Genomic DNA, 23,203 nt, shown 5'->3' on the forward strand with positions numbered 1-23,203 from the left:
TGTGAAAGAAAAATTGTAACTTTTGCTGTTTTATGGTCGCTGGGCATTTGCTGTAAATGTCACTAAAATTACCACTTTGAACGGCCCCAATAAATATACTGTATAGAATTACCTCACAGGCCTCCGTTTAATGCTTTACGATTTGACAGCAGACATTTGAATTATGAACATTGTTTGCGACAATAGTCATAAGATGGCTTGCACTGACACCACACTGAGTGCACACACACACACACACACACACACACACACACACGCACACACACGCGCGCACACACGCGCGCACACACGTGCACACGCGCGCGCGCACGCACACACACACACACACACACACACACACACACACACACACACACACACACACACACACACACACACACACACACACACACAAACACATAAGATGACACCACACTGAGAGCACACACACACACACACACACACACACACACACACACACACACACACACACACACACACACACACACACATAAGATGACACCAAAAAAAGCCCAATGAAAAAGCCCAATGTGTCTCTGAAAGCAGATGGGGAGTTAGCACTCTCTCTCTCGCATGCAATAAACAGCAGTGAATTCCAAGTTTTGCATGGACAATAGATAATGCAATGTCCCCAGTGAACTCGGGATGACCTAATTATGCATGCTATGAATGATATTCCAGAGATGGTCTGTCCCGCGGAGGCATTCTATTGCCAGGCTTAAGAATGGGGACATGTTGAAAAGCTGTTTCCAATCATGTGTTCCCTTCTTCTCCTCTTTTTCTCTCTCTCTCTCCCTCTCTCTCTCTCTCTCTCTCTCTCCCTCTCCACAGCACCATGATGTCAGTGCGGGTCTGTGTGGTCCTGTTTTTCCTAGGCTCTCTGTGTGACCTTGCCCAGCTTTTAAATCCTCAAGATCCAAATGTATGCATCTTGTGGGAGAGGTAAGCTCAAAGAGCCGCCGGTCCCCTTATAGCTAATCTACATCCAAATGTATGCATCTTATGGGAGAGGTAAGCTCAAAGAGCCGCCGGTCCCCTTATAGCTAATCTACATCCAAATGTATGCATCTTGTGGGAGAGGTAAACTCAAAGAGCCGCCGGTCCCCTTATAGCTACATGCTCTGCTGTCCTGTAATTGTACAACAACCATGTCCTTCTTGCACCACTTTTTTTATCTTGAGTGACTTGTCCCAATGGGACTTTCCATTTGAATTGGTGCAGCTACATCTCGCTCTTACGTACAGGAGGTCCCCTGAAGAATTCATGATATCTAGATAAGATTAGATTAGATTGATTATTGATTATTGATCTCTTTGAATATGTGTGTTTGCTTCCTTGCTTTGGTTCCCTCTGCAGTTTCACCACATCTGTGAAGGAGTCTTACGCCCACCCATATGACCAGGTGTTCGAGGCCTATTGCTCAGAGCCTTGGAATCCCAACAAGTGCACCCGGCACAAGTAAGACCAACCCTCCCATGGCATCTTTAGAATGTGGACTCTTTCCACCCATCTCATGGCATCTGTAGAAGGTGGACTCTTTCCACCCATCTCATGGCATCTGTAGAAGGTGGACTCTTTCCTGTAGAGTGAAGACCACCACTCTCATGGCATCTGTAGAAGGTGGACTCTTTCTTGTAGAGTTTTCATACCAGGTGTGCCGCGGTACAAACAGTCAATGGCCAAAGCTATTTTGCTAGCCTGATGCAAGATGGCTTTAGCCATATGCATTCGAAAAAGTGTCAGTGGCCTCGTTGTGAGATCATCATCATCATCATCATCATCATCATCATCATCATGTTTATTCAGGGGGAATTGACTGAGCACAGGGCTCTTTTGCAGCAATGCCCCGATTGAGGCTACATAATACAGAAGAACAATAAATAAACAAACCATAACAAAACAAAACAGACAAAATAAATAAACAAAACACATTAAACAACTCAGAAATTAAGTATAAAAAAAATAATAAAAAAAGAATAACATAAAGTAAAAAAAAGATAAAAGGGCTGTTGGTGTTCAATCTATTTTATATGTAATGTGTATGTAAAGATGCACTAAAAGTTACCCCAGATGCTTACAGTAGTCTTTTAGTGTTGCTGATGTAAAGGCAAATGTGATCACTTCTTACATACTCTGGAAGCATTATTTTGTTCTCATCATCCTTTCCACAGGATAACATACAAGACAGCCTACAGGCAGGCGGTGAAGACAGACTACCGACGGAGGTACCAGTGTTGTCCAGGCTTCTACGAGAGCAGAGACAAATGTGTCCGTAAGTGCCAGTAAAAGCTTCACTCACGGCTGAAATGGGTTGACTTGGCAGGCGTGGAGGTCCATCTGAAATAATGGTGCTGGTACTTCACGGCATGGCGTCAGTTACCTCACATCGGACAAAGTTGGGTGCAGTGGGAAAGACTGGGAACCGATTTTAGTGTTGATTTCATTGTGAGATTTGATCACCATTTCGGTTTTTTTCATCGCGGTTCCTCACTGGGGTCCACCCCTCTCAGCCATGAGCTTTGGCACTCGTGCCGTCTCTGAAAGACCATGACAAAATATGGCATGCGTTCTCTTTAGCCTCACAGCACTTGACCAAATACTTGTTTACTCAGTCTTACACATAAATGTCATCTCCAATAAATCATGAACATAACTCGCCATGATGTCTCATCTCATCACATCTGTGTGTGTGTCTGTGTGTGTGTGTGTGTGTGTGTGTGTGTGCTTGTGCATGTGTGTTTCTGTGTGTTTCTGTTGATCTCTGCCAGCTCGTTGCACCAAGGAGTGTGTGCACGGCCGTTGCGTCGCCCCGGACCGCTGCCAGTGTGAGGGAGGCTGGCGTGGCGACGACTGCTCCAGCGGTGAGTTCCCAATCCCACTCCCACTCACCCTACACTCCCTGGCCAGACATCCTCCACAGCGCATTCTCCACACAAAGGTCCTATTCATGCAACCAAGACAGGGGAGCAGTGCCCAACAGCCGGTCCTGTTATTACAGCCACTCACTGTGGCGGCGACCCTGTGATACGGCCTGCAAACTCTCCCTCGCCGTTGTGAATTTAACCATTGAACTCTAACGCAAATCAAACACCCATGGTGGGGTTGGATAAACGGATCCCCGCAATGGAAGAGAGCAGAGTATGGAGTAGAGTATAGAGTAGAGAGCAGAGTATAGAGTATAGAGTAGAGTGGAGTAGAGTAGAGTAGAGTAGAGTAGAGTAGAGTAGAGTAGAGCAGAGTATAGAGTATAGAGTAGAGTAGAGTAGAGTAGAGTAGAGTATAGAGTAGAGTAGAGTAGAGTAGAGTAGAGTATAGAGTAGAGTAGAGTAGAGTAGAGTAGAGTATAGAGTAGAGTAGAGTAGAGTAGAGTATAGAGTAGAGTAGAGTAGAGTAGAGTAGAGTAGAGTAGAGTATAGAGTAGAGTAGAGTAGAGTAGAGTAGAGTATAGAGTAGAGTAGAGTATAGAGTAGAGGAGTAGAGTAGAGTAGAGTAGAATATAGAGTAGAGTAGAGTATAGAGTATAGAGTAGAGTAGAGTAGAGTAGAGTAGAGTAGAGGAGAGTAGAGTAGAGTATAGAATATAGAGTAGAGTAGAGTAGAGTATAGAATATAGAGTAGAGTAGAGTAGAGTAGAGTAGAGTATAGAATATAGAGTAGAGTATAGAATAGAGTAGAGGAGTAGAGTAGAGTAGAGTAGAGTAGAATATAGAGTAGAGTAGAGTATAGAGTATAGAGTAGAGTAGAGTATAGAGTAGAGGAGTAGAGTAGAGTAGAGTATAGAGTATAGAGTAGAGTATAGAGTATAGAGTAGAGTAGAGTATAGAGTATAGAGTAGAGTAGAGTAGAGTAGAGTAGAGTAGAGTAGAGTAGAGTATAGAGTAGAGTAGAGTAGAGTAGAGTAGAGTAGAGTAGAGTATAGAGTAGAGTAGAGTAGAGTAGAGTAGAGTAGAGTATAGAGTAGAGTAGAGTAGAGTAGAGTAGAATAGAGTAGTAGAGTAGAGTAGAGTAGAGTAGAGTATAGAGTATAGAGTAGAGTAGTGTAGAGTAGAGTAGAGTAGAGTAGAGTAGTGTAGAGTGTAGAGTATAGAGTAGAGTAGAGTAGAGTAGTGTAGAGTGTAGAGTAGAGTAGTGTAGAGTAGAGTAGAGTAGAGTAAAGAGCAGAGTATAGAGTAGATTATAGTAGAGTAGAGTAGAGTAGAGTAGAGTATAGAGTAGAGTAGAGTAGAGTAGAGTAGAGTAGAGAGTAGAGAGTAGAGTATAGAGTAGAGTAGTGTAGAGTATAGAGTAGAGTAGTGTAGAGTAGAGTAGAGTAGAGTAAAGAGCAGAGTATAGAGTAGATTATAGTAGAGTAGAGTAGAGTAGAGTAGAGTATAGAGTAGAGTAGAGTAGAGTAGAGTAGAGTAGAGAGTAGAGAGTAGAGTATAGAGTAGAGTAGTGTAGAGTATAGAGTAGAGTAGAGTAGAGAGCAAGGGATGGGGATACAATGGGTAGTGACATGATTATGGGGAAAGGAAATGGAAAATCATCCAGTTTTTTTACCTTGGGCTGGGAACTCCATTGTTGGCTCCTCTCCTCACCCTTCCTGGAGCCGCTGTAATTGGAGGGGGTGGGCTGACACTTCTGGTACGTGAGCGTGTGTGAGGTACCAGTGGGGTGGCGTGCTGTGGAGCAGTGCAGCATATGCTCTCCCTCAGCACCCCACCAAGAGGCTTTGCTGAGGGGATGATGATAGGGTCAGGGTGGTTGTGGAGGAGGAGGAGGAGGAGGAGGAGGAGGAGGTGGTGGGAAGAGGGGAAGGGGGTCTGAGCTGAGTCGAGGCCTCCACCACAGGCTGGAGAATGCGCTGGGGAGAAGGGAGGAATTTTCCCACATGCTCCGAGCACTCGGCGCACCATGGAAACCTGGCATCTTCAGACCCTTCATTATCTCAACACGTAGATAGATGGTGGAAAGCTCATCCTAACACAAACATCAGACAAGAGAGAGAAGGATCTGTAGGTGTGAGGTTGGGGGGAATGGGGAGGCTGGATGGTGGTGTGGATGCATGGGGGGGGCGCTGGGTCTGACACTATCCCCCCTGGCGAGGTCATTGGTAGGGGCGATACTCAGAAACCCACTCAGATTAGTCCCAACACCCATTGTCAAGTCAAGCCATGAAGAATAATCGAGGTATCGGAGCTGCCGATGTGAATCTGTACAACATCTGCACACATGTGTTCCAGTTCCTTTGGAACCGTCACCATGAACACCAGTGGAGCCCAAAGTGACAAGCGCCAAGAACTGGGTGACAGCTTTGGCTCCGTCAACATCTCAGCGCGCGAGTCCCACGAGAGCACTTCTTTGTACTCGCTGCCTTCTCCAAAAAATTGGCCCTTTCTCCCCCCCCTGAAAAACAGCTCACGGGTTCCTCGTCTTCATTCTGGGAACCAGATGACTTCGGGGTCAGCGGCGGGCTTGGACCGAAGCGCTCACTCCCGGGCCCAGCTCCTAAAAGGTCCACATGTGAGCTTGGACCCTCTCGGTCGCACATGGCTCACGCTCGTCAGTGTTTGCTTTTTTGAGTCCTCCTTCGCGGCGGTTCTGTGTAAACACCGTTGTGCTCCAGCTGACTCCTCCATAACGCGTGTGTGTGTGTGTGACGCACGCTCGGAGCTCGCTCGCTCGGAGCCGCTCGACCCATCGCAATAACACATTAATCCCGCAAAAAAAAAAAAAAAAAACAAGATTCGGCCTGACGGAGCACATCCTGTGCGTGGAGCGGGATCAGAAGAAAGCAGCAGGGCTGACCTACGCGTAGCCCTGACAAACTCATCTATCTCCACAGTCAGCTAAACAACGGCTAGCGTTCTGAAGGGATTCAGCTTGGAGAGAGGGTGGATGCCTGTGATTGAAGAAAGCAGCATGGGGATCAGATGTCCTCTTCCGCTTAGCTTTGCACAGTAAGAGGCAGGGGTGTCTGGTTGAGCCCGTGTTATTGACGAGACCTGTTGAAGAGTGTGTGTGTGTGTGTGTGTGTGTGTGTGTGTGAGACGGCTGCTGATTCACATGGCACAGGAGATCTTCCTGACGCTCGCATCATCATCTGTCTAGACAAGAGGATGATTGAAATCCAATCTCGAGCGTCCAGCCCAGAGCCGTGTCTTTTTTCCCCCCTCAGACCTTCAGGCCATCCAAGCTCCAGCTGTAGAATTCCTGATTTTAACCTCATCTGTCTTGTTAGCCCCATGCAAATCATCCTGTCAATTGTCTCGCAGCGCAGGTAACATGAGCTAGAGCAGCTGAGGATCACACACACACACACACACACAGAGACGTGGAGTAGACGTGGAGTAGACGTGGGGTGGTTTGGGGGAGAGGGGGGGAGGGGGGGTGACACTACAGGTTGGTTTGTGAGAAATTCATGACTACATGCAGACAAAATAGAGAGATAGATAGAGGGAGAGAGATAGATGAAGGGAGAGAGAAGTTGAGCTCATCTCTCCTCCTCTCTTCCTGAGGGAGAGATAGATAGAGGAAGAGAGAGAGAGAGAGAAGGAGATAGATAAATGGAGAGAGAAGTTGAGCTCATCTCTCCTCCTCTCTTCCTGAGGGAGAGATAGATAGAGGAAGAGAGAGAGAGAGAGAAGGAGATAGATAAATGGAGAGAGAAGCTGAGCTCATCTCTCCTCCTCTCTTCCTGAGGGAGAGATGTATCACAAACCCTCATTTCTGATTTCATACTCTGTCAGCCTTCCGATCTTCCCAGATGGAACGCCATGTAATGCTCCTCTCCTGTTGATTTGTTTGTTGTGCAGCCTGCGATAACCTGCACTGGGGCCCTGGCTGCAGTAAAGTCTGCAAGTGTGCGAACGGCGGCCAGTGCAGTCCCTCCACGGGTTCCTGCAAGTGTCCGCCAGGCTTCACGGGAGCTCGCTGCGAGGACCCCTGTCCTTCCGGAACCTTTGGCCCAGGCTGCAAAGAGGCCTGCAAGTGTGGAACTGGAGGAACGTGTGATAAAGTGACCGGAGAGTGTGTGTGTAAAGAAGGGTTTACTGGCACTCTGTGAGTAGAAAGATGTCTGCCAATGAGTGTGTGTGTGTGTGTGTGTGTGTGTGTGTGTGTGTGTGTGTGTGTGTGTGTGTGTGTGTGTATACGTGTGTGTGTGTGTGTGTGTATGTGTGTGTGTGTATACGTGTGTGTGTGTGTGGGGGGGGGGGGTATTTGTGTGTGTGTGTGTGGGTGTGTGTGGGTGTGTGTGTGTGTTTGTGTGTGTTGGAAAAACAAACATGCTAGATGTAGTACTCTGAGGAACAAAGTGTTTAAAAGCACCTACCATAGCCTGACATACTGTAGAAGGGCAAACTGTGACCCATCACACCAGGGTTCAGGCCCTTGAGACAATTTGATTGTTTTGGTGCTATATGAATAAAGTTGAATTTAATTGAAATGAACATTTTGATTATCAAGGATCAAGGACTGTGCCTTTAACGAATGATTGCAATAGTGAGTTAATTTCAGTAATGAATTCAAATGAATAGATCCTCATTCTGTTAGTCTGTTCAAGTGTTGACAAAGCTAATATGAGATTTTTTTTTTTACATTTCCACAGCTGTGAAAAAGCTTGCCCTAAGTCACGTTGTCCTCGACGATGTCCTTGTCAGAATGGTGGCGTCTGCCAGGGCAATGGGGTCTGCAACTGCCCTCCTGGATGGACAGTAAGAAACTCAATGTCTCATCCACATAACATTTACTATTTGGACCCGGGTAAAAAAAGAAGACTTCATTTTCCTTTTTATGTCTGTCTTTCTCTCCTTATCCTCTTTCCTTCCCTTCATCCCTCCCTCCCTCCATCCCTCCCTCCCTCTCTCCCTCCGCCTCTGCAGGGAATGGTGTGTACGGAGCGGTGTGCAGAGGGTCACTCTAAGGCTAACTGCGCCCATGAGTGTGTATGTCACAACGGTGGCCACTGTGATCCCCAGAGTGGCCAGTGTGTGTGTACCGCTGGCTTCACGGGGGAGAGGTTAGCAGCCTTTACAACTGACTAATGTACTCTTAACTCAGTCCTGCAGTGCACACTATCAGATGTGCACAACAATCATGTCATCAGCAGTTATGTATTAGAGATGCTATCTCCGTGGTGATCATGCAGTCATCATAAAAGTATGTATTTTGTGAGACTGTACCCTAATCATGGATGTAGGGTAATATGTCCCCGTGGCAACGCCACAAACATAAATAAACACAGGCTTGATGGAAATATAATAGAAGTGTTTTTTACTGTTTCAAACAGTCCATTAGCGTATAGCGTATAGAGTATATTCCTCTAACCCAGGAGTGTTTGCCTTGCAGGTGTAACGAGGAGTGTCCAGTGGGCAGCTACGGAGAGGAGTGTAAGGGTGTGTGTGACTGTGCCAACGGCGCCCGCTGCTACAACATCCACGGGGGCTGTCTGTGTGAGCCGGGGTTCCGGGGCCCGCACTGCCGCGAGAGGATGTGTGCCGACGGGGCGTTTGGGATGCACTGCGAGCAGCGCTGCCTCTGCCACTCGCCACACACACTCAGGTGTGTTACGCACCTACATGCACAAACTTACAGACACACTCACACACACACACATGCCACTCGCCACACACACTCAGGTGTGTTACGCACTTACATGCACAAACTTACAGACACACTCACACACACATGCCACTCGCCAGACACACTCACATTCATATATATATGAGAGAGAGAGAGAGTGCGATAGAGAGAGAGAGAAAGAGAGAGAGAGAGAGAGAGCGCGATAGAGAGAGAGAGAGAAAGAGAGAGAGGTGACTTACATAATTCGTATCTCTACAGACTTGCAGTCTCTTGCAGTTCACCACACAGACTTAAGGTCTGGCATCTTTGCACTCTTCCCCTGTACTTAGATGGAAGCATTCTCAATATCATGATTTTGCCTATTTTATGGGTCCATTCTGGTTTCCCCATCGAGGTTTTACTGACACTTGTTCCCACGTGTCTAAGCCAAAGATGAACTAGAGCATCTAAACTCTTTGAGGGGAAAAAAACTGAAACAACTCTAAATGCCAGTTAAAACTGTTGCACCTGCAATTGGTTCTACACAAAATCGATGGCAGTTTGATTTAGTTTGTGTTTGGCATCTGATTCTTGGCAACAACACCCTGTTGCTTGATCCAGAAACATTTCATTGTGCAGTCAAGTGGGGCTTTGTGGAACCACGTCAAGTCCCACGCCGAGGCTCTGGAAAGCTGAAGTTTATAGGAGTTGAAAGAGAAGCAATTGGCTTAAAGAGGCTTAAAATCCTGTTTTGAAATGCCTGTATGCCCGGAGGGATATTATGACTTTATTTTTCCTTAACATTTCCACTGATTTAGTCAACACTCACATGTGTTGGATGCATGCAGCCATCTTAGGTATTTTCTGGCTACAAGTCTTTGTTAGGTTCAGTTTTTTAAAGGAGGGCCTGTGCAGACATCCTACAGTGCAGTACCAAGCTAGTTAGCGAAGTACCAAGCTAGTTAGCGCAGTACCAAGCTAGTTAGCGCAGTACCAAGTTAGTTAGCGCAGTACCAAGTCAGTTAGTGCAGTACCAAGTTAGTTAGCGAAGTACCAAGTCAGTTAGTGCAGTACCAAGTTAGTTAGCAAAGTACCAAGTCAGTTAGCGAAGTACCAAGTTAGTTAGCGCAGTACCAAGTCAGTTAGCGCAGTACCAAGTTAGTTAGCGAAGTACCAAGTTAGTTAGCGCAGTACCAAGTTAGTTTGCGCAGTACCAAGTCAGTTAGCGCAGTACCAAGTTAGTTAGCGAAGTACCAAGTCAGTTAGCGCAGTACCAAGTTAGTTAGCGCAGAACCAAGTCAGTTAGCGCAGTACCGAGTCAGGTAGGGAATATTTCCCCTCCCACGAGACAGCTAATCACTATCTATCATTAAGTGTCTGCTTGACAGTTTCATGTTGTCTTGTTCTGCCCACGCCAGCTGTCATCCGCTCAACGGAGAGTGCACGTGTGAGCCCGGCTGGGCTGGGCTGTTCTGCAACGAAACCTGCGCACACGGTTACTATGGCAACGGCTGTCTGGGCCCCTGCCTGTGTGTAAACGGAGGGGTGTGTGACACTGTGACTGGCCAATGTCACTGCGCACCTGGGTATACTGTAAGTACATAATTGTGGAGACAGTTGTAGCCATAGCACAAAGCCACTTAGAACCACCAACTGAGAAATTGTATTTATGTCATTTTGATGCTCTTGACATTTATTTGTAGTTTTGTGCCTTGTGCTCCATTATTTTAATTACTTTTGATTTACTTTTAATAACTATTTTAACAAGAAGTATTCAGAGTTCTCCATGCAAGAGCATTTAACCTAGTTGAATTAAGCTGTGGTTTGCAGATTCCTCTTGTTTTGAGTGCCACTGTAAATGCCATCACGACTGCCTGAGATGGATCAATGATTCTGACACGTCTACTCATGTTTGTCCCGTAGGGGGAGCACTGTGAGAAGTACTGTGAGAATGGGATGTTTGGGAAGGGCTGCTCATCCGTCTGCACCTGCACCAACTCCATAGCCTGCTCCCCCATAGATGGCACCTGCTACTGCAAAGAGGGTGAGTTTCGCAGCCTGTCTCTGGTGTCTACATGTTGAGGGACTGCCAGTTTTGCCAGATTTGTAATACATCCACATTTGAATCCATCATGCATAGTTTTGAGTTATAGCTGTTTTAAAATAGCAAATATTGCTGTTTCTATACCGAATGAACTTCACATTTGTAAACCTTCACCGTGTTTCTGAGTAATGTGTCGCGTAATTCAATTTCCCATCTTTACAACCTTTATTCATGAAATCATTTAGGGCTTTTTATCAATAGGACAGTGGCGAGTAGACAGGAAGCGAGTGGGAGGGAGATGGGGAGTGAGCTCAGGAAATGACCTCAGGCCTGGCTCGAGCCTGGGTCCCCTTGGGCACTAGACCTGTGAAATGACCTCAGGCCTGGCTCGAGCCTGTGTGCCCGTGGCCATTAGACCATAGTTTGGAACGCCAACGGCACCACTGCGCTACAGCTCTCCCCAGTCTTTAATTCTCTAATCTTTAAGGCCTGTAATTACAGTCTTTAATCTGGGTTCATTAGTGAGGCCTTTAGTGTTATTGTTTTGCGTTTAGTGTTATTTTGCACAAGATCATATTTTAGGAGCATGACCTTTTTATTATTCTTAAAACGACACATTTCCCTTTTGAGGTTTACAGATAGTTGCCCCATTATCAGCATCTCTATGCTAAATGTAGGTGTACGTTGGTGGAACGAACGGCCTTGCACTACCAGAGCAGGGGCGTCCCTCTCTACCTTTAAGAAGCTCTTGAAGACCCAACTCTTCAGAGAGCACCTCCCTTCCTAACTTGCACTTCGACTAGTACTTAACTTGCACTTACAGCAGTTACATTCCTGCACTTCTTTTTTTCCATTTCTTTTTCTATTTCTTATGTAAAGTAGTATTTATTGTTACACTAGGTCTCTATTGCTCGTAGCTTGACTGTTCTCTCCCTTGTACGTCGCTTTGGACAAAAGCGTCTGCTAAATGACTAAATGTAAATGTAAATGTAAATGACTAAATGTAAATGTAAATGTAAATGTAAATGATCTCTATTGATTATGTGATTGGACGTTCTTCTCACGTGTCTTCTGTGGTTCCGGTTTAGGGTGGACCGGGGCGGACTGCTCAGAACCCTGCTCTCCTGGGACCTGGGGCCCGGGCTGCAACGCCACCTGTCACTGTGGCAACGGGGCATCATGTGACCCTGCGTACGGGTCTTGTACCTGCACATCAGGCTGGCACGGCCCCCGCTGTGATCAGCCCTGTCCGGTAAGACCAGCGTCAAGTGACACATTTCTCTCCATAGAAGCTATTTTTTGTGATCAGCCCTGTCCGGTAAGACCAGCGTCAAGTGACACATTTCTCTCCATAGAAGCTATTTTTTCTCATCTGTTGCAGCGATTTTCCTCATTTAAATATCACAAATATTGGCACTGAGATTCTTCTGAATGCAGAGTGCGTTACAAATAAAATGAATTATTATTAATATTATTATTATTATTAAATGATTGCATCTGAAGTTGACTCGCTGTGCATGAAGATGCATACTTTAATAGCTAAGACAAGTTCAAGCTTGTCAAAATTAGTAACAGCTTGAAAACATTTTAACAGCAAAACTATTTCAAACATTTCAAACACAAATTGCAGTTGAAGATTTGCTGCCTTTCAAGACAGCATGTATTGATTTATGTAAATAAAGAGAGGGTTTATATTTTGGAGAACAGTTTTGTGTCATAAATTTCCAAAAGATGTTTGCGGATCTGTTAAGAAAACTCAAATTGACAGCCAGCTGTCTTCACCCCCTCCCGACTGGTTTCGGTTACCCTTACATTAATGTGCTCACTAAGATGCTAAATGATCTTAAAAGAAAATAGCCAAACCAGCCTAATATAAGTTCTGCAGTCATCTTCAGCTGCCAGGAAAGCTTTATATCTATACCTCATCATGCATTAAAAGAGCTTTAATGTAGACCTTGCGTTTACTTACTACAGCCTGTTTGAGGAAAATCATGTTAATTAAGGTCTTTTTGGTTGTATATTAAATGCCACAAGTTGTTTCAGTTAATAGCGTAGTAGAGACACATGGGCATATTGGTTCCCAACTAAAAAAAAAAGAAAAATAATTTCCTGGAGCAAGGGTCTGTTATTGCTGCTAAGTAAACAACACGCTGAGAAGAATGATGATGATGATGATGGAAACCCGACTTACAATCTCATAATGCAAACCACCTCTCGTTATTGCTTGTCATTAATGCTAATGAATCCGAAGGAAACAAGTGATAAATATATTTAACCGCATGAGCTGTCACGACTTGTGCCGAAATGTCACCCCGTGGTTGTTTTCTTCTGCGTTCTTCTCTCCAACAAACAGATCGGCACTTTTGGACCGGGGTGTATGAAGAAATGCGACTGCCACAACCATGGCGGATGTCACCCTGTGACCGGGCAGTGCTTGTGTCCTCCTGGCTGGACAGGTAACATTAGCAGTTAGCAACAAAGACGCCTGAGAAACTTTCCATTCTCTCACTGGTCTGGAAACAGTTCTGTGAAGACAAAACTGACTGACCCCGGCAACCCCCCTCCACCTCCCCTCCTTCCATTCCTTTGCCCCTCCTTTCCTTCGTCTCTCTTGCAGGGTCTCGTTGTGCTCAGCCTTGTCCAGATGGGTCTTGGGGCTCTCACTGCAACCAGAGCTGCTCCTGCCTAAATGGCGCCACCTGCCTGTCACACAGTGGCATCTGCGTGTGTAAAGCAGGATACTTGGGTCCCCAGTGCCAGCATGGTGAGTTTTAGCCATGGACATAAAAAAACAAAGGTGCTAACCACAGATCCAGCAATGGCACATGTCTTGTGGTAAAAAAAATTGAAGAGCTGTCTATCAGTCACATAACACTACACATAGCACTGCCATGTGTGTATTCTGAAAGTCACTGCTTCGTCATCTCCTGTGTCTTTCAAACAGTCAACTCTGGTAGGAACGGCAGTGGTTCAGGATGGAAAGGGTGTTTTGACAAGCTGTCATGTATCTCTTGTCTGCAGTGTGCAACGCAGGCATGTACGGAGAGAGATGCAGCAGGAAGTGCCCCTCCTGCGTCCACTCCTCCCCCTGCCACCACATCACAGGCCAGTGTCAGTGTCACCCGGGCTACACTGGGGACCTCTGCAACCAAGGTCAGTCCCCTCCTCCCCCTTACACACACACACACACACACACACACACACACACACACACACACACACACACACACACACACACACACACACACACACACACACACACACACACACACACACACACACACACACACACACACACACACCTCACTCTTTTACCTCTGGAGGTTTAACAGTGCTGAACATGTTGGGGACTGGTGCAGTACTCATTGACTCAGTGACTCATTTGAACAACAAAACAACAAAATAAAATAAAAAATCCTGTCAGTCATATGGGATATATTTTAAATGTGTGTGTGTGTGTGTGTGTATGTGTATGTGTATGTATGCGTGTGTGTGTGTGTGTGTGTGTGTGTGTGTGTGTGTGTGTGTGTGTGTGTGTGTGTGTGTGTGTGTGTGTGTGTGTGTGTGTGTGTGTGTGTGTGTGTGTGTGTGTGTGTGTGTGTGTGCCCATCCCACAGTTTGTCCCATTGGCTATTTCGGGGAGCAGTGTAAAGGTGTATGCCGGTGTGCCAATAACTCCACATGCCACCCCCAAGATGGCGCCTGCCACTGTCCTCCGGGACTGACCGGACCCGACTGCTCCTTGCGTGAGTTCTTGACCCTGACACATATTTTCTATCAACATTATCACACTTAAATCTGACTATGTAGTGTGAAGAGTCTGATAGCTGAGGTCTCTCTAATCCTGTGCACGCCCCGTCTGTCTGTAGCGTGTCCGGCTGGCTTGTTTGGCCCAAACTGTGCCAAGACCTGCTCCTGTGGGCCCCAGTTCCAGTGTGACCCCACCAGCGGCGTGTGTGTGTGCGAGCCGGGCTCTGCACTTGACTGTACTCCAGGTGCGCTCTCTTAACATTTAGTCATTTAGCAGACGCTGTTATCCAAAGCGACTTACAAGGTATACACATTTTACATTTTACACTGATTGGCACACTGCACATCAGGAGCAATTAAGGGTTCAGTGTCTTGCTCAAGGACGCTTCGACAGGGAATTGAACTAGCAACCTTCTGATTGCTATACGACTTCTCTACCTCCTGTACCACTGTAATAAACACCTCTGTAACAATAATCAAAACAACAATATCTAAATATACCCTAGCTCAAATGCTGAGTGATGCCCGTTAATACTGCATCACTACAATACAACTCACTGTGACCTTTCACCTCAACTGTCCCTTCGCTCTCTCCACTTTGGCCTTCCTTCCCCAGACCGTTTTGGGAGCACGATGGTGCCTGTCTCCCCCGTAGAGCGTGACTCGTGGGGGGCCATCGCGGGGATAGTGGTGCTGGTCATCCTGGTGGTGCTCCTGCTGGCTCTGCTGCTCCTCTACCGGCAACGGCAGAAGGACAAACAGAACCACACGCCCACCGTCTCCTTCTCCTCGACGCGCACTGTCAACTCTGAGTATGCCGTGCCAGGTAACCTACAGAGAGAGAGAGAGAGAGAGAGAGAGAGAGAGAGAGAGAGCACCTCGACTGTATGGAACACTTTGTAACACCTATCACTAGCTTGAGGCCTGGAAAAATGTGGAAATTGGTGGAATATCCAGCCAGTTCAAACACTTTGTTTCATATTTCAGCATATTTTAAGAGGACTGAAAAATCTCTCAATTGCTTTAAAACTTTAAAATGTCTTAGTTCTACTCTGATGACTGAGATAATTTCCAGTACACAACACAGTGATATCTTCTTACTCCTCCATACGATGTTTTTAGAGGACTGAAAAACCTCTCAATTGCTTTAAAACTTTAAAATGTCTGAGGTCATTTTCAGTACCCAACACAATGATGTCTTCTTCCTCCCAGACATACCCCACAGCTACCACCACTACTACTCCAACCCCAGTTACCACACCTTAACCCAGAACAGACCCCCGCTGCCCCACGTGCCCAACAACCAGGACCGCTACATCAAGGCAAGTGCTCACCGCCAGCCACACATCTAAACAGCTCTTTCGTGATTAGCTACGTGTCTTTATTGTGTTCAGGTTTGATTGCAGATTGCACAATGCAGAGACTAAATAGCTTTACAAATATGACACTTGTACAGAAAACACTTATTAGGACAATCAGGGGTGCACCGTGACCTTCTCCACCATGTGCTCATTGGAGAAGTTTGGTTCTTGTCACTGCTTTACCCGTTAGGACGTTGCACAGGAAGAGCCATGACACGGAGATTTATTTTTAGAACTCGAATAGCCACATGGTTAGAAGTTACCAGTTGCCAAACAAATGTTGCTGTGCGATCCACAGAACACCAACAACCAGCTGTTCTGCAGCGCGAAGAACAAGGAGAGGGAGCGACGAGGGCTCTTTGGGCTGGAGAGCAACGCCACTCTGCCTGCTGACTGGAAACACCAGGAGCCCCCAAAACACCATGGTGGGTTCCCCCATACTTCTCTATATCTGTCTATATATATATATATACATACATCTTGCCCAACGTTCAGACTTATATATATATTGGCCAATATGTCATCCTCTTTGTTACAAAAATATGATGTGATTTGTGCTTTTAGGAGCGTTTGGAATTGACAGAAGTTACAGCTACAGCGCCAGCCTTGGGAAATATTACAACAAAGGTATAACGTGGCATTTGAATGCATTATGACATTTAACACATGCACCTGAAATTAGGAGATGAGAGATGACTCATATCAGGTGTAACCACTAATAAGGCAATTAAGCTATTCATTGATCTTTGCCCCTGAATTTCTATTACCCTCAATTATGTTTTCATCAAGTAAAGACCTTTGTAAGTCATGGAGGGCATGCATATAACTAGGAGCCTTTCTCTAAAAACTAAATGCGTTACCTTGGCTTTGGTGGTACTGGTTTGTACCAGTCAAGGTATAGGAAGCATGGGAGGGAGGGGTGTAATTTGATTGGCTGAACTGAAAAAGCGACAACGTTTCACCAGAATCATAGATTCTACCTGTAAGAAGCTTGATGCCAAATACAATTAAGTTTCGTTCAAACAATGTTATCATGAAAATTGTTTGTATTGTTTTCATGATTTCAGCAGTATTAGCTCTAATTAAACTTGGTCTCCTGTGTGTGTGTATGTGTGTGTGTGTGTGTGTGTGTGTGCAGAGCTGAAGGACTTGTGTGCGGCGGCGAGCAGCAGCTCTCTGAACAGTGAGAACCCCTACGCCACCATCAAAGACCTGCCCGGCCTGCCGCCGTGCCCCGCCGAATGCAGCTACATGGAGATGAAGGCGGCACTGCCCATGCCCAGGGGGAGGAGCTTCACGGAGATCAGCCCCCCTATGCCAGGCCCTTCTACCCCTGCCCCCGCCATTGCCCCCGCCGTTGCCTCCACCTCCGCCTCCATTCGCAGAGGTACCAGACTCTAGCCCTCCACCTCTCAATGTTGATCCAACCACCATAGTAGCTATAATAGAGTACAGTAGTGTGACTTCGTAAAAAAAAAATTGTGATTCAACAGCTATAATAGCTACAAAATGATGTCTAAATAACAAAAAAAGATGGTTGTTCAATGTGAGAGCATGTGACTCATGCCCATGATGAGGCTGGTGACAGTTTTGTGAGTGCTGTATAGATTATTTTTTATTCTTATTGGTGAAAAGTAATTATTGGTAATCAGTAATTGGTAATAGAACTTTTAAACAAAACTAGGCTTTGGAATAACATGATAAAACCAGGCTTTGGTAAAACATGAAGTGTGAGATTCTGTGCTGTGATTCTGTGTGTTCCAAAAGCATACAAAACAACAGCTGTGGCAAATTTAATATATTTTCACACGTTCATAACCTCGTTTGCCGGTCTTAACGGTTATGTTTTACTGTATGATATTCCCCCTCGTCTCACAGAACGCTGTTCCCTTGGCAACGTCCCTGAGCAGGAGCCTCAGAACCATTATGACATGCCCACCAACAGCCACATCCCGGGCCATTACGACCTGCCCCCCGTCCGCCGACCCCCTTCACCGTCGCCACGGAGAGTGCATTACTGACCCTGCATCCCCATCCCACCCCACCCCACGCCGCTCCAGACCCACTCCGGACCACAAGCACACAGTGGGAGTGGAGCAATGCACAATGACAACCACAGCAAAATCAGACTTCCTCCAAGTTGTTAGATAGTGGCACAACACCGCCACCTAGTGGATGTTCCATCCATTCTTTTGTTCCAAGTGAACCGCCCTGCACAAAGAGGAGGGAATGAGACTGATCTGATGATACCTTTTATGTTTACATGTTTTTGAAGCTTGTTGTGTTTGTGTCACGAAGGTTCAGCTTCAAATTGTCAAGGATTATATTGTACTTCAGCTAAAACTGCCATTACGATATGTAAATAGTATCCACTAGAGGTCTGGTGGCAAGGCAAAGGCTTGGTTCACAGCTGAGATAGAGCCCTTGCTTAGAAGGTCCATCACTGATGAATGTAATCACCACTTCCTTTGTACATAATGTAAATAATAAAGTTGAGCTTTGTATGCAGTCCTGTGTCTGATCATTGTCATTGTCTGAGGGCCAATGTAATACATAATACATAATGCAGCATTTAAGACTCTTAATGCCTTACACAATTATGTTTTGAATCATAAAATTGTTTATATTCTGTTCATAATTTTATGTTTCACCTCAGGAAGAAATGTGTAAACAGGATATGAGATAATATCAAATAATAAATATGAGCAAGGTCACTCTCAAGGAGAAGAGAGGAAAAATAAGCATGAAAAAATTATTGATGTATTATTTGTTTTTCTCACAGATGCCAATTTAAAAGAACAGTGACTTACAAAAAAGCAAAGTTTGGCAAGGCCTTATGTTTCTTAAATTTGAAAAGACAACACAACTGCTCTCATTTTAGATAAGCTGAAGCTTCCGATGTTTTCCTCTAACAAATTAGGGGAATGTAAACCAGTTTCCTAACAAATACATATGGGTCACTTCTCCAGATCCCTTTATTAAAGATGTTGTGCTGGTGTATCATTCAAACAATTCGGAAAAAATATGATCACATTTATGAGGTGAAAATTATAAGGCGTCATTAGAGATGACCAAACCCTCATTTGAGCCTAAATACAGAATATATTCAGGAGTCAAAAAAGGCACCATTGCAGAGGTAACCGCGTGGGTCAGTCTACATTTTCTGAAGTAAAGCAATATGTAATGCAATTCGTCATCAATATCACTGCTGCATGGAATAATTCAAATTTCTATAATTTCAACAAGAAAACACCAGAAAAAGATCAGAAAGCATTACATTAAGTGTAGTGCAAAAACTAGTTAAACACAGTCCAGTCCTTTTATGGGCCCTTTGCCACACGCATATATCTAATCCACAACCCCACCCTGCTGCTTACATCATACACAATAAGACTGATTCTTAACATATATAAAAAAAAATGAAAAAATGATAGAAAAATAACCCTTATGAGGGGAAGGCTGTGGATGGATGTCCCAGGCTGGCTTGAGGGTCTGGGGCTCGGAGTCTACATGATGGAGCAGTTCTCTGGCCGGGGGCCTCCCTGAGAGATGACAAGGGCAGAGAAGGTCAAAGGTCAAGTCAACTCAAAGGAATGAGAAAGACAACAACAGATGCTTATGGAAATATTGTCTAGGTTATTTTTCTGTGTTATAAGAGTCACAAGTAAAAATATGGAACACGGCTGACATTAGAATGAGTATTAAATGCAACCAAATGGAGGCCTTTTAACATTGTGGAATCTCTTTTTTCTTTCTTTTATGTTGTTAAAATGGTCTGAAGGGGTTAAGAGGGTTATGTGTGTGAATCATTGTAATGTGCGATTTGTGTGTGTGTGTGTGTGTGTGTGTGTGTGTGTGTGTGTGTGTGAATCATTGTAATGTGCGATGTGTGTGTGTGTGTGTGTGTGTGTGTGTGTGAGTGTGTGTGAATCATTGTAATGTGTGATGTGTGTGTATGCAGCAGTGTAATTAAACTACTTACTCCTCTATAAGAATGAGAAAAAAAATAACTACATGTTAGAACAGCAGTTTTCACTTTTGAATGAACTGTTCCTGTTTTTAAATTTAAACCCACATCTACTGAACCCCGATACAGCTGGAAATAATCTGGTTGTAAAAAATGAAACCCATGTTGGCCCATTCTTCCGTGTCGTGGCTGGTTGTGTTGCCCAAATGACAGACTGGGAGGACCAGCCCTTCAGGCAGCCCACTGCCACCGCTGAGGAGCTCAAGGAGCTGGACGGCGTTGAGTTACCGCTAGTCCCGTCCGACGGCTGCCAACGGGAGCCTCACACTACCGTGCGGCTGCAGGTTGTCCTCGCTGTCCGCGCGCAGACGACTTCGCCAGGTGGTCTTGCTGAGCTGCTCGTTTGTGCTGAAGGTATTAACTGAGTTCACTCAGCCGTGTAATTTAGGAATATGAATGCTGTATGTTGGCCAGCGCTGTTATCATTTATAATACTTATGGGGACGATATTTTTTATATTTTGTACCACTGTAATGTAAATATGGCTAGATTTGCAATCCTACTCCATAGACTAGTCCTCTTTTCTGTAGTGAGCTCTTTCAGCATGATAAATTATAAATGATCATATTTGAAAAGGGGAAGGAAAAGTGGAAGAGTGGATAGAGTGGCCCATTACATACATTCACATTACATTAAGCACTAGCCTACTGTGAGTTACATTAAGCACTAGCCTACTGTGAGTGCAATCGGGAATTACCTTAATTGAACCAGAAATGATCTGGTCTGTACAGGGATTGTAAAGGATTTCATATTAAACTATTTATATTTCATCTAAAATGGTGTTTAATTTTTTTTTTAAAAAGACAGCTCCAAAAAATTCCCATCTCCTCCTCCTCCTCATCCTGGAATAGAGTTCATGTGATCTTCCTCGTGGCCATTTCCTGTTTAGTGGGGCGGAGAGAGAGGCGTGGAGAAAGGAACAGAAAAATTGTCCTTAGTTAATACAAAATTGTCTGTGTGCTAAAGTAGGAAACACAGGTCACGGCATGGTCGATTAAATAGCATGAATCAAGAAAAGTAGCCAAGTAATTTAAAAAGTGTGAAGTCAAATAGGCCCCGAATTCTGCTAAGTGACCTCAATCAGGCAAACAAATACAGTGTAATTTACACCCTCAAGGCAAACTTCTCATGGGAAAAGCAGTGGAAGGCAAAATGAAAGCGAGCAGAAAGACAACCCCCCCCCCCCCTAATCCAACCACTCCCCCCCTGTGCTCATGTAACAGTAAACCAGCAGATACAGAGCTGTACAGCGAGTAAACCAGCAGATACAGAGCTGTGCAGAGCTGTGCAGCGAGTAAACCGGCCAATACAGAGCTGTGCAGAGCTGTGAGTAAACCAGCAGATACAGAGCTGTGAGTAAACCAGCAGATACAGAGCTGTGATACCTTAAGATACATAATAGTGGTATGCGCTAGCACGGTTGGTTTTCCTCTGCCTGAGGTTGAGAGCTTGAGTCCGGTGTGGGACTGTGCTGTCTAAGAAACACAGGGCAGGTGACCAGGTGACTCACCTCTCCGCTGGCACTGATGAGGGTGGTGTGGAACAGGTCTACGCTGCCCCAGGAGTTCTGGGTCTTCCACACCAGGTCAGTGGGGGGGTTGTGGGAGCCGCCTCCGTTAGCTGCCCAGATCTGTTCACCCACGGAGGAGGACCACCGAGGTGGACCAGTCTTTCACCAAACGTCAATGTAAAAACACTGGCAAACAGTGAAGCATACATGAACAGACTGCCCGGCTTTAAGGGTGAATTTGGGGGGAAATTGAGGAGAGTGCTTGAGCCTGTGAGACCATTTGAAATGATTTGATACGGAGCAAATATGTTCTCATTAAATAAATGTATCAATTTTTTTCTACTGCGCAAAAAAGCTACACTATTCAACACAGAATCTACGATAATCATATGTAAGCAAATGTCTGTTTTAAACAGGTGTGTCAGGTTTATGTTATTCACTGCATTTAATTGACCACCCATTATATTATCTCTGATTTACTGGAGTGTCCTTGGTCCAAGCATTTGACAAATTGTAATTGTGCAATATTAAAGTAAAATCAGTAACATAAACACAGCTCTTGGAGTCTAGGCACTCCTCTCTCTGTGCCTTGTGACATTAAATTATTAGAAATATGCCAATGAGAAGTCAGTCATTGGTTACTACTACATTGGGACTGATTGGCCATTGGTTAAGGACCACCAATTAGGTGTATGGCGTAGAGTTCAGAGGTCAGAGTTCAGAGGTATGTTCTTCTCAGGCTCCGTATGTGGGCTTCCAGACAGCCACCTGATGATTCATGGACACCTGCCCTCTGTTTTCAAACTGATGTTATCACTTTCATTAAAAGCCTTCTTTGTCAGAGAGGTGATCGAGGCACAGTCAAGGAGTATCTGGGGAGTATTCAGGCTCTCTCTGCTCACACACAACACACACACACACACACACACACAGCGCGCACACACACACACACACACACACACAGCACAGGTCAGTCTTGCTGCAGGCTCAGGTAGGTCTCCTCATAGGCTAAGGAAAGTGTCAGTAAAGACTCAGGTCAAATGTCACCACAGTCAGAGTAAATCTACTTCGAGTTACTTTCCAGCTCCAGTAGATAGCTGTACAAGTGAATCGACTGCACTTCTTACACCTCTGGCGCCGTTCAGATGAATCACACCTTATATTCTGAGGAAACCAAGCCACAAGTTTCTTTCCAAATCCAACGCTACACTAGAACACCAGAGGGTATTTGTACATTATCCTGTGAACAGTGCACACAGCTCACCTTGGAGTTGAAGGTCTTCTTGATCTCCTCCTAGTAGGCTCGTACTCATGTGTGACTCATAGTGATGTTTGAACATGGCGAAGCGCCCAGAGGAAAAACATTTTTTGTGGTATCTTGGAAAACAGGGATAGGAATGCTCTGTGATAATTCGAGTTTAAATAAACCTTGACACCGTGGCGGCCTAAAACTCTACGGAGGCTTGTTGGCAGTGCTTTGCCGTCAAACTACATTCGTAATTTGATACAACGTTCTTGTAGTAGGCTAGGCTATGTTGTGTTTAATATGACTAAGATGAAATTACATGTTTTTTTTCTGTAAACTGTAGGCTAGTCTTTGCAGCAAACCAAGTGTTTCACATTTTCGCAAAACTACCAAGCCTCTTTCATTTGTTAGCTACGCTTGCTGGTTGCAAGCGACTGTAATATGAGCTACAACTGTCCCACAGTCGACCTCCTAATATTTTATAAGATAACTGGAATATACCATATTGTATGCAGCTAATAATTATACTAGTATGTAGCTCCGAAATTACTGATCACAACCACCAGTTTATTTCCTGTCAAAACGTAATGTGCAGTCAAACATTTTTTTTTTTTACAAGTTACAAATTTGCCCCACAAAACGACTTTCCCGGCTCATTACGACCTGCCCCGTGTTCGCCGACCCCCTTCACCGTCGCCTGCATGACTGACCTCGCAAACCCTCCC

At 45.1% G+C, this 23,203-nt stretch overlaps 1 protein-coding gene and 1 long non-coding RNA gene across 2 annotated transcripts in view; one reads left to right on the forward strand and one right to left on the reverse strand.

Moving 5' to 3' along the window:
- pear1 (platelet endothelial aggregation receptor 1) overlaps positions 1 to 18,203 on the forward strand; it is a 36,019-nt gene extending 17,816 nt beyond the window's left edge. The window contains exons 2-23 of the mRNA XM_031575673.2: positions 832 to 942; positions 1,357 to 1,458; positions 2,172 to 2,272; positions 2,769 to 2,861; positions 6,794 to 7,040; positions 7,588 to 7,693; positions 7,862 to 7,998; positions 8,328 to 8,540; positions 9,959 to 10,133; positions 10,464 to 10,584; positions 11,673 to 11,836; positions 12,938 to 13,040; positions 13,202 to 13,348; positions 13,606 to 13,737; positions 14,202 to 14,330; positions 14,454 to 14,579; positions 14,951 to 15,160; positions 15,547 to 15,656; positions 15,994 to 16,120; positions 16,260 to 16,322; positions 16,834 to 17,082; positions 17,574 to 18,203. Of these exons, the coding sequence (XP_031431533.1) occupies positions 836 to 942; positions 1,357 to 1,458; positions 2,172 to 2,272; positions 2,769 to 2,861; positions 6,794 to 7,040; positions 7,588 to 7,693; positions 7,862 to 7,998; positions 8,328 to 8,540; positions 9,959 to 10,133; positions 10,464 to 10,584; positions 11,673 to 11,836; positions 12,938 to 13,040; positions 13,202 to 13,348; positions 13,606 to 13,737; positions 14,202 to 14,330; positions 14,454 to 14,579; positions 14,951 to 15,160; positions 15,547 to 15,656; positions 15,994 to 16,120; positions 16,260 to 16,322; positions 16,834 to 17,082; positions 17,574 to 17,716 (3,105 nt within the window). The 5' untranslated portion in view covers positions 832 to 835 and the 3' untranslated portion in view covers positions 17,717 to 18,203. The remainder of the gene's footprint in view (positions 1 to 831; positions 943 to 1,356; positions 1,459 to 2,171; positions 2,273 to 2,768; positions 2,862 to 6,793; positions 7,041 to 7,587; positions 7,694 to 7,861; positions 7,999 to 8,327; positions 8,541 to 9,958; positions 10,134 to 10,463; positions 10,585 to 11,672; positions 11,837 to 12,937; positions 13,041 to 13,201; positions 13,349 to 13,605; positions 13,738 to 14,201; positions 14,331 to 14,453; positions 14,580 to 14,950; positions 15,161 to 15,546; positions 15,657 to 15,993; positions 16,121 to 16,259; positions 16,323 to 16,833; positions 17,083 to 17,573) is intronic.
- A 2,317-nt stretch (positions 18,204 to 20,520) lies between these two features.
- On the reverse strand, positions 20,521 to 21,583 carry LOC122133259. Its single transcript, XR_006152657.1, has 2 exons — positions 21,233 to 21,583; positions 20,521 to 20,603 (listed from the first exon to the last, which is right to left on the reverse strand). It is a non-coding gene; the product is annotated as an uncharacterized LOC122133259 (long non-coding RNA).
- Positions 21,584 to 23,203: the final 1,620 nt, after the last annotated feature.

Source organism: Clupea harengus, chromosome 11 (genome assembly GCF_900700415.2).
Source record: "Clupea harengus chromosome 11, Ch_v2.0.2, whole genome shotgun sequence".
Lineage (NCBI taxonomy): Eukaryota > Metazoa > Chordata > Actinopteri > Clupeiformes > Clupeidae > Clupea > Clupea harengus.